This window comes from Seriola dumerili, unplaced genomic scaffold (assembly GCF_002260705.1).
Source record: "Seriola dumerili isolate Sdu_G_001 unplaced genomic scaffold, Sdu_1.0 BDQW01000493.1, whole genome shotgun sequence".
Classification (NCBI taxonomy): Eukaryota; Metazoa; Chordata; class Actinopteri; order Carangiformes; family Carangidae; genus Seriola; species Seriola dumerili.
The window spans coordinates 563,455-574,633 of record NW_019174748.1 but is presented as its reverse complement, the minus strand read 5'-3'; the positions used below and the strand labels follow the sequence as shown (position 1 = coordinate 574,633).

At 41.9% G+C, this 11,179-nt stretch overlaps 1 protein-coding gene across 1 annotated transcript; it reads left to right on the top strand.

Annotated features, from left to right (window-relative positions):
* The first annotated feature begins 934 nt into the window (after positions 1-934).
* LOC111235438 (alpha-tectorin-like) lies at positions 935-11,098 on the top strand. The gene is made up of 17 exons (XM_022763903.1): positions 935-980; positions 1,435-1,514; positions 2,388-2,618; positions 2,710-2,790; positions 3,667-3,766; positions 4,528-4,654; positions 4,881-5,115; positions 5,842-5,998; positions 6,118-6,196; positions 6,284-6,346; positions 7,068-7,270; positions 7,544-7,675; positions 8,023-8,210; positions 8,672-8,826; positions 9,097-9,342; positions 10,658-10,820; positions 11,006-11,098. Exons 1-17 carry the CDS (start codon positions 935-937, stop codon positions 11,096-11,098), a joined length of 2,379 nt encoding a protein of 792 aa, XP_022619624.1.
* The last annotated feature ends 81 nt before the right edge of the window (positions 11,099-11,179 follow it).

The window sequence follows — 11,179 nt, the reverse complement described above, 5'->3', positions numbered from 1 at the left end:
AGAATCTGTGAAAATGTCATCTGTGTGTTGGGTGGAGACAGTCAGGACAAATGTTAGACTAAAACACAGCTTCCTACACTAAAAACATCAAACTGTCTCCTCAGAGTCCTGAGTCCTGCAGCATCGTCCCTGTGATCGTCCACAAAACCTGCAGGAGGTAAGATGACGGTCTCTGTTGCTGTCTCTGCAGACACAACACAGACTGCTCACTCAGTGTGGTACCTTCAGTTCTTTCTGTTTTATGTTTGTGGTGGTTCTTGTTTTTTATCTTTTATTATTTTTCATTCTCTTTCCTAACATTTTTTTTCTTTTTGTTTCTTTCACTGTTAAGTATAAAAATGTGATAAGAATGCTAGAATTGTGAATATCATTATTTATAAGCCAGTGTAAGTCTACAGGATAAGTCTACACAGAATACACAAATATATAAGAAACACAGGAGCCAAAAAAAGGTCAGTCAGTCAGAGTCATCTTCACAGTATCATAACTTTAACTGATGTGATATCACTGACCTTAATTCATTTGGAAACCTTAAGGGATCATGATTAAATAAATCATTTATGACATCATGGGCCAGGCTCAGCACAGCGGGGCAATGCCCCACCAAACTGTCCCGCTTCATCCCCAAAAAAAAATAACTGAAAAGTATTTTATTTTGTCCTTGTCAATTTGACCAATCATAAACATGCCACATTCAAATAATCAAAGTTTATTTATATCCGATTGGTTGGTCTGGCCATATGAAACTGGATCCAGTGGCGACAGCAGTTACTTCTCCATCATTTCACTTTTACGTTCACATTTTACCTTTTGCAAACAGGAACCAGGTCACAGTGGATGTAATCACTTCAGTTACCTGTGCAACCTGATTTCTCTGTGTAACCTGGTCTTTGTGTGCATGTAAATGTCCGTCAGCTGACTGGCTTCCTCCAACATGCTCCACCTCCTGCTCTACCTGGCTGCTCTCGGCCAGCTCACAGGTAAGAACACACCTGACGTCATCTGACCCCACCCACACCAGCCATCTACAAATGTTACCTAAACTCGTGGTGTAAGTCTCATAGTTCTGAAAAATGATATAATAAAGTCATACTATTCCAACTGTACCCTCAAAATATTCAAACTTTAATCTCAAAATATTTTGACTTTAATCTTGAAATATTATGCTTTTAATCAAGAAACATTTGGCTTTTACATTAAATTATTTTTCTCTAAATAATACAACTTTTTCAAACTATTTTCTTGAAAACATACAGTGTTTTTTTTGGAAATATTACAAATTTCTTCTTGAAATATGCCAACTTTTTGTTATTATGCCTTTCATGTCAAAACATTGTAGCTTTATTTGACCTTTAATTTGACCTTTTGTTGCCTAACATCCGTGTTTGCAGCTCTTCCTGTTGACTGACTCTCACCATGTGTCTGTGTCTGCAGGTGCAAATACTCCTCCCACTGAAACAGACATCAGCAGCTGTCCCATCCTCTACTTTGGAAAACGTTACACAACAATATATGTGAGTAAAGTTTGTCTCAGAGGACGTTACCTCAGGTTCGACTGTCTCCATAGCTGAGAAGTCAGATGCTGCAGAATTAATTAATATACTGTGAAATGAGTCTGGTTCTGCTCGAGGTTTCTGCCTCTTAAAAGGAAGTTCTTCCTCGCCACTGTTGCTGAGTGATTCCTCATGGAGGGAATTGTTGGGTCTCTGTAATCAATATTATAAAGAGTTCGGTCTAGGCCGGCTCTATTTGAAAAGTGCCTTGAGATATCTTCTGTTTTGATCTGACACAATATAAATAGAACTTGACTTGACTAGAAATGGCCTTGAGGTGGCGCAGAATAGGAATCAGGAATCAGTGTGTGAGGAAAGAGGCTGTGAGTCCCAGTCTATTCTGTTAATGAGGAAAAGTTTGAACCGGTGGAGGAGAATAAACATGAGCTATTCTTCTAGTCATCACAGTGTTTGTTCACAATAAACTAATAATTCAACAAAGAAAGATTCAACTCCAAACACAAGTATTCATACAAACTCACTGAAGAAACAATAATCTAACCACAACAGAAACGTCACTGACACAGTAAACATGAAGCTACTGAACTGTCGGACAGAGCAAAGTTAGAGATCATTCACACTCAACTATTGATGGAAGAGACGTCCACATGAGCCCAGAGGTTTTTACACAGGTCAACTGGCCAGAAGTGTTTTAATTTTCAACAGAAAGCAAATCACAAATACTCGCACTTCATTAAACTAGACACACTGTCAGATTTCAGCTGCACACTTCACTGAGCACAGAAATGATTCTGCAATTGGACATTAACCCTCAAACCAAAGCCACATCTGTCATGCTGTCTTTTGTCTGTTGTGTCTCTCTGATGCTCACAGGTGGACAGCAGCGGGGGAAAACTCTCAGTTTGTTTTAAAGGCCCTTACAGCCCTGGAGCCAAGAACGACTGTCTCCTGGCATCTTACGGGGGTGTAACCAATGTTGAAGTCCGCATAGAAAAGAATGGTACTGGTCCTGGATCAGACTTTCATCTCTCTCTGGGACAACTCACAGGCTCGTCACCCTGCACTGTGTCTCTGATCCTGAAGGACGACCGGAGCACTGACCACGTTAGTACTGTTCATCTGAATATCTCTGACAACAACTCAAAGGCTTCGGAGGCCGTATCCTGACAGATTCCTGTCTGTGTCATGTCTCCAGATGCTCAGCCAGATGCGCCGCTTTGAGGACCAAGCAGCTGTGTCGGTGTCCCTTCAGGACGCCTTCACACAGAGCTCTCTGGTGAGGAAACGTAGAAGACAGTGGGATGATTAAAGATGTCTTTTTGATACTGTGGTGTCAGTTGGAGCATCAGGTGGCAGCAATAGAGACAAACAAGACTAGGTCTAAATCAAGTATGTCTGGACCGCCTATGGTCAAATCCTGATTTTATTTTATCATTCATTTTATCAGTCATAGTGAGAGAGAGAACAAGGACTAAGCCTAAATGGCCCAAACTCTACCAGGTGAATCACCGGGGTTCCCCAGGACAGACTATCTTTCTTATTTGGACTGTCACACAGCTCAGAGCCTCTCTCTGCTCGGTGTGTCTTTGCTGTAATGGAGGCGAGGCTTCATGCGCTCCTCTGCAGTTCTCGACCGGACAGGAAACCAGAGCAGCTTTGTAGACTGCGGCTCGGTACTCCTCTGATCATTGGTGGAAATATCATCAGTCAGTCAGTGACATTTGCGATTATACAGAAATAAAGACTCAACTCAAAACTGTAAAATTATAACAGGACTTTTGTACTTTGAACTAAATACTGGAGAAAATAAACACGAGACACTATACATGTAACTCTAATGGGAAACACCAGTAACCCTAATGCCTGAAACATGTTATAACATATATTGACACAACAATGTTCATTTACCTGTCTGCTAACCAGAACAACAACAGCAGAAAGACACAAGATAACTAAACTTTCCCACTTTGTAAAGAACCTAATGAATATAAATTGTTCAGACTCACTCTCTGTTTGTCACAACTGAAACTCTGATTTTAATTCAGATAATTTACTTTTCTGAGTCTGAACATTGTGTAATCCTTATTATTGAAAGTGTGTGTTGTAAAGTGTGTGTTGAATGTGGTTTGTGTTTGATGTGTGTCTGCTGCAGGAGGTCGATGTGCAGGTCGATGGTGTTTCACTTCGTCACTTCAGTTTTACGCAAAAGAACAAGAAGTACTTCAGGGACCTGAGCGGCTGCAGACACTCAGGTGAGCACTAAAAGGGCCGGACACCAAAATACAGACACACAAAAACAAGAGGGATCTACAGGACACATCATGACCTGAGTGAGGATATTATCATAATGATATTCACCTTATATAACAATGAAATGAATTAGCTGATAACTTACCCCTTTTTCCTTTTAACAAAAAGATTATATCTTATTAATTTTATTATATTTAAATTTAATTTTATCTAAATTTTAATCAATTGAATTGGGTCAGTTGACACACAAATTAAATTCCATTTATGAAATCAAACTAAATGAAATTAAAATGGAATAGAAAATAAAATAAATATTAAATTATAATGAACCAAATTTATCAAAATTAAAGAAAATTACAATGAAATAAAACTGAAGTGACTGAAATTTAATTAAATACATTATTTTCAACAAAACATTTTATATTAAATAAAATAAGAAAACGGAATTAAAATGAAATTTAAATTTCAATAAAATAAAATAAAACTCAATTTAAAATTAAAATAAATTGAACATGAAATTTAAATTTCAATAAAATTAATTAAGTTAAATCAAATTGAAATGCAAGCAAATAAATTATAAAGAAAGAAAATTTTAATTTAACTAATTAAATTTAATTATTAGTTATTAATTTAATCTAAAAGAAATCAATCTTACATAAAATAATTAGGATTATTATTAAAGGGGCCGTCAGGGGTTTGAAGGTTGCAGTTGTTTTGATCTCCTGCAGTTTGTGCACCTGTCAGTGCTCCGTGTGTTTTCCAGGTGTCGTCTATGAACCCAACACAGTGGCGTGCAACTCTGACTCCTCCTCTGTTGTAACCTGTGATGCATCAGCAGCCCTCAGCGTCAGCCCCTGTGGCCCTGGGAGACGTTGCCAGGGCAACAGCCAGTAAATATGATTTACATGTCTGAGACTCTTGTCAATGGATTAAACCTGATGGTTTAAATTAGAATTAGACCTTTGAAGTTTTACAGTAACACTGAGGCTCCCTGACGTCTAACTCAGAGGTGATTTCTAGATACGTCTGGGTCAACTCTGATGAAACAGATCAATTCCAAGAAAAATATTTTCAGTGCCAAATTACACCCCTTCTGATTGTTATTTTTCCTGTCAGGTGTGTAGTGTACTCCACCTGTACTGTGACTGGCCCCACGGTCATAGATTTCAACGGCCATGTTAGCTCTGTCCAGGACCGCTGTGCGTACACTCTGATGTCAGCTACAGGCCTCCAGCTGCTGGCCACCTTTCAGGAACGCCGCCGCAAAGACGTCAGTTTTCTGGAGCGTGTGATCCTGCGTCTGGACGGGTCAGGTGTTGACATTCACCTGGGACAAGGTGGGAAAGTTCAGGTAAGATGCCTCCAGCTACAGAGAGTGATGTGTCTGTTTAAAAGCCCAGTTACACCAAAATCTAAAATGATTCTTGGTGAACTAAATTCAACAGGCAGCAGAACCTCACACATATGCTGATGATACTCTAGCGTACATCTCAGGTGGCCCTGACAAACTGCCATGGAGGATTATTTCAAACCAGAAATACAATTGAAAAATAATAGACAGGATAATCTCAGGATAATTATCTCAGGATAATCAGGTCATAATCAAACATTAAAAAGACAAAGGAAACTGAAAAAGGAAAATGGATACCAAAAATCTTTAATGCAAAAGCTTAAATTGTTTATTCTCATTTTCTTTTTCCTTTTTTAATTTCCTTTTTCTTTTTAACAATTAATTATGGCTTGTTTGTATGGCTTTTCTATTTTCCCTTTTAATTTTGTCACTGGGTAAAATCCTTTATCTTCCATCGATATAAACTATATTTTATACATTTAGTTATATATTTCAAATTACAGGGAACTATAATATTTGACGGATTTGCTCGTATTGTTCTGGTGTATTTCCCAACACTGGATGAACATAATGTACCGTGCAATACATTCGTAATGTGGCACTGTAACAAGGCATGACTGGATACAGGTGAGTCAGATTATGGTTGATTGATGATGGTGAACATTATGACATTAAGCTATTTATTAATGTTGGTCATGTCTGTTTCCTCGTCTCTGTCGTCTGCAGCTCAACGACAGCACACTGAGCCTGAACAGCTCCGCTCAGCTGATTCACGGCGTGGAGCTCTCAAAGGACAAAAGCGGAGTCACTGCCAAAGTCACATTTTCCAATTACACCACATCCATCTTGTTTGACGGCACCACCGCACAGATCCACGTGAAAGGTACAGAGAAATATGTCCCACATACATGGATTAAAAAAAAATAAAAATAAAAACTTGACATGTTCTATGTTATAATAAGATATTTGTGCCTGTTGATTTGTTTGTTCTTCTGAATCCAGGACCGGGCTCCCTGCAGGGTTTATGTGTGAACAGCAGCTCTCTGAGTGAAGTCAGGCTCTCTGAGTTCAGCTCCTCCAGGTAAGACGTCGTCACCACCTTAACATGCACCGACTGCTGCTTCGTCACAAACACTGTGGTCCTCTGCTGCTGTTTGTCGCCCCCCAGCTGTGAGACGCAGTACAGTGAACCCGCTGACGGACGGATCGACTGCACCATGATGACTGCACGGTGAGCAGAGACACAGCAGAGACGCCAAACTGGTCAGAGAGTCTCACAATGAAGCGTCTTTGGTGAAAAGCATTTGATCAGTGGTGTCGGTATTTAGAAGACGGCGTTCAGGCAGAACCGCATAGTTCTTACATGATAGTAAACTGAGTCTTATATGTATCCGCGATGTTTTAAAGGTCAAGCAATTTATGGACTGATAATATAACTAATTAATCCATAATAAAATTGTTATTGGCAGCCCTATTAAATAACACATTGGTTAAAGATGAAACCTCTTGGCTTCTGTGTTTAGTTGGAGCCTCTTAATTCTCAAATGGTTTCATTCAAGTCCAAAGATGTAAAACTCTAAAATGTCTCACATAAATTCAATGATGAGAGAAAAGTCCAAAACCCGAATCCAGATCAGTGAATCAGAACTTTCCCATGAATCATGTGACAACTCCTCAGATGTATCTGGTGGCCCTTTGGAGGGGCCCCACCCCTGGGTTGGGAACCAGTGGACTAAACTATCTAAGTGCATCTGGCGTAGTTAAAGCAGCTCCACCTGGAGCAGCTACACCAGTAACATGAGTCAGGATCAATGATCTGATCAGAGATCAGTCACAGGAGACAGTTTACTGTGATACTGTAACATTAATGATGTGATGATGTCAGAGACAGGTGACTGCAGGTCAGTCAGTGCAGGACTTATTTTTCTGGTTCTCTGTTCATCCGACAACAGCTGTAATCTCCTGAAGGAGGCTCCGTTCACTTCCTGTCACAGCCACGTCGACCCGGGGCCCCATGTCACCGCCTGCACCAGCGTTCTGTGTATGTACCCGGCGGTAGACGGTCTCAGGTGTCAGTTCCTGGAGGTCTACGCTCAAGCCTGCAGTCTGCACAGTAACCACACGCTGGAAGGCTGGAGGTCCAAGGCCAGCTGCTGTAAGAGCGAGTCCCCTTCACTGTCACTCAGTCCTGTTTAGAAGACATGATGCCAGTACTGACAGCAGTAATCCATTACTCGTTAAATTACACAACCTATTTTAACCCTTTACAGTCCTCGTTACTGGAAAAAGTAATCACATTACTGAAACATGTAACTGATTAATGTGTTACTGCCCAACACTGTTTTTCACACACTGCGCATGATGTTGATAGACTCATCACAGTGATGATTGACAGGTTTTTGTTACTGATGAAACTCCCTCTCTGTAGCCCCCCCTCAGGACCTCTGTCAGGACGCCTCCTGCAGCGCTCATGAGTTCTGTGGTGAGGACATGAGCGGTCGACCCCGCTGCCTCTGTCGGGCTGCTTTTGCCTCCAAATACAGAACGAGAGGAGCTTTAGGTGAGACGTTTGTTAGAAGCTGCGAAAATAATAAATATTGAACAAACAACGATATCAGATAGTTTCCAGTGGTTCCAAAAAACCACTGTCCTTATCTCAACATATGAAACATTAATTCTTACAGTTTTTACAAATGTCAATGAGACGTTGGATTAGGTTGTTTTTATATTTTTGAAACAGATGGTTTTATTTCGTCTCTCTGTAGGGTCGTGGGATGCCTCCATAATAATCATTTTTGAATGTGTGTTTCATTTCCCTGGTCTGTCCTGGTCTGTCCTGGTCTGTCCTGGTCTGTCCTGGTCTGTCCTGGTCTGTCCTGGTCTGTCCTGGTCTGTCCTGGTGTTCAGGTGACCCGACGGTCTGCGGGGAGAACTCTGCCTCAGTTTCTCTGGCTGCTTGTCTGCTGGCAGAAAAAGGCATCAACCACTCAGTCTTACACCTGAACGACCACACCTGCACAGGTCAGATGGACGAGAAGACACACATGGTGACGTTTGGCTTCAACAACAGCAAACCCTGTGGGACGGTGATCTCGGTGGGCATCTCTCCTCCACTAAAAGCCTCCAACAAAGTGCTTGTCAGATCGCTTCACAGAGTCTGAAGTCTCCTTTCAGGGAAACTCAGTCTGACAATTTGTGATCTGAAAGAGACAATCGGACAGTTGTGATCACTTTACACAGGGTTTGAGTAGCACCCTAACACCTGAGCCCACCCACAGGTAACCCTGAGTGGCCCCTTTCCTGTTGGAGCTTTGTAAGATTACAGACTATAAAGTGTCACAATCAGGTGTCAAGTGCTGATCCTGCAAAGTGCTGAAAACTCTCTGTTATTAAACTCAGTAAGATTCATGACCATATAAATAAAACCCATAAAAATGGTCCACAGGAATCTGACCAGCACTTGGTTTGAAGCAGACTGAGGCCTCAAAGATTAAAGTTAGGCGTCATCACCTGGAGAATCATGAGTAACACTGTCTGAATCTCTGTGACACTACAGGCAGCAAAAAACAAAATCATCTACAGTAACACCGTCAAGACAGACAACAGCTCCGTGTCCGGGCCGATCTCACGCCAGAGCCTCGTTAACATCGACTTCTCCTGTTTCTACAGCCAGCCGGATGTCAAGAGCATGTCCTTTAAAGTCAAAGGCGGGTGAGGAGTTCAATTCACAGCTTTTTTTTAATTACTCATCATTAATAACGTGAGGAAAGAAGTGCAGAGTCTGACAGTTGTGTAGAAACAGTGATTGTCTCTTAAATATTTACTAAAAATCAGTTATGGACGATGAGGCAGATTTAGAGCTGAACTGGTTCAGTTCTTTGTTCCTCCTCCGGTCAACTTTTACTCCAGGAACCAGCCATGCAGATCATTATGGTTTATACTTTCTTACACAAACAGTGTGTGTGTGTCTGTTCTCTGCAGTACTGCGATGCAGCAGATCATATCTGGGTCTTGGAATTACAGTCTGTCTATGAGCATGTGCGCCGACCCCGCCTGCACTCAACCCATTGACTTTTCGAAGGGGGTCCAGCTTGACCAGACCATCTACATGAGCCTAGATACAGACGGGCTGGATGGCAACCTGATCACCATGAAGACCGAGTCCTGCTGGGCAACCAATAATGAAAACGGCAACGGTGGTCTGAGATACGACCTCGTCAAAAACGGGTGAGTCGGAGGATTCAAGACTATGAGCACAAACACAGACGCACATCAGCCGTGTATACACATGGGTCTGTTTTATAAATCTCAGTCATTGTTTTCTCCCACAGCTGGTTCACCAAGAGTCGACTCATTAAAGTTTAAATGCTTCAGAGTTTAGTCTGGTTGGTTTGTCTGAACCCACAGGTGTGTTCTCATAAAACTAGAGCTGGTGTTCCACGTCCCTAGAACCAGCCTGCGACTCGACTTCACGTTGATAGGAGGCCAGTTAAGGTGGTTTGGGCATCTGATTAGGATGCCTCCTTAACGTAGACCCAGAACTCGCTGGAGGGATTAGCCTACATATCCCATCTAGCCTGGGAACGTCTCTGGATCCCGCAGGAGGAGCTGGACAGCGTTGCTGGAGAGAGGGATGTCTGGACTGTCCTGCTTAGCCTACTGCCCCCTCGACCCAACCACGGATAAATGAAAGAAAATGGATGGATAAAGCTGGTGTTGATGTGTTTTCCCTAACCTTAAAGATCCATATTGCATAAAGATAGATATCAATGTGTTCTTTGATTATAAAGCAGGTTAGATTCAGTATTAATAGAGAGGATCGGGACCTCTCTTCTGATTTGTGTCACGTTGATGCAAAGGGGGCAGGGCTTGTGCCACACCGAGCTCCCCTCTGTACACAGCAGAGGGGACAGTGCCATTTGAACAGGAGCCACCTCCCACTGGTCAGAGTGACACACCTGTAGGAATCGACACCAACACAAGAGAAACACACCGAGGTGGACAGTGAACCAGGAGTGATGAGCTGTTTATAATTCACACACACCATCATATTATAATAAGAAGTGGCATGTGTCATTAACAATACATGCTGATAATGTTAATTAGTGTCATAAGCCAGTAGACAGTGACAAACCTCTCAGGATCAACATCCATCACCGGTGACACACCATCAGCTGATCCATCTCTGTGAAGCTTTAAGGGGAAACACTGACGATCCACAGATTTTCTCTTCTTCTCTCATCTGTTCAACATGACAGGAACCAGAATCAGGTTTCAATAAGAACAATGAGAAGTGAAAAAGAAGCTGATTCTTATGAGTGAATTAATATTACTCCTAATTTCTAAATATTAATATTATGATGCAATTCATGTTTTGTGAGCAATTTATAAACATCAAGGTCTAAAGATGTGATTTTGACAATTAAATTTCTTAAATGGAATCATTATGGAATCTATGCAGTATGTTAAAAGTGTGTATATGACGCCCTGGGTCTGGATGACAGGTGATGAGTCCTGTGATCGCTCCTGTGTTGTCTTGCAGCTGTGGGAACCCTCAGGACAGCACGGTGAAGGTCATACCGAATGGAAAGGGAACAGGAAGCGTCTTAGCGTTCCGGATGTTTCAGTTCAGGGGGAACAACAACAACATTTTCCTGCACTGTAAAATGAAGCTGTGTTTGAAGAGCAGCCCCAGCTGTCAGCAGGTGCAACAAATACACAACCACTCACATACCCTAATGGGTGTCATCACTATTTTATCACTGGATCAGTTTGATACTTGACGATTCTCAGGCAGGTGCTGCAGTCATAAGGAGAATAGTAGCACCTACCAGTCTTAGACTATTTGAAGTGTAAACTTCCTCTATGTCTCTGTCTCTAACCCTAACAGAATTGCCAGCGAGGGGGCAGGAGGAAGAGATCTGTCAGGCCTGACTATGAAGATGAAAACCCAGCCTTTGTCACCGTGGCCTGGGGCCCTTAGGTGAGTCCAAGCTCTGCTGCTGTCGCTCCGAGCACAGATCCAGGTGGATTTAGTCCTGTAGCAGAGGTCATTAGTGGAACC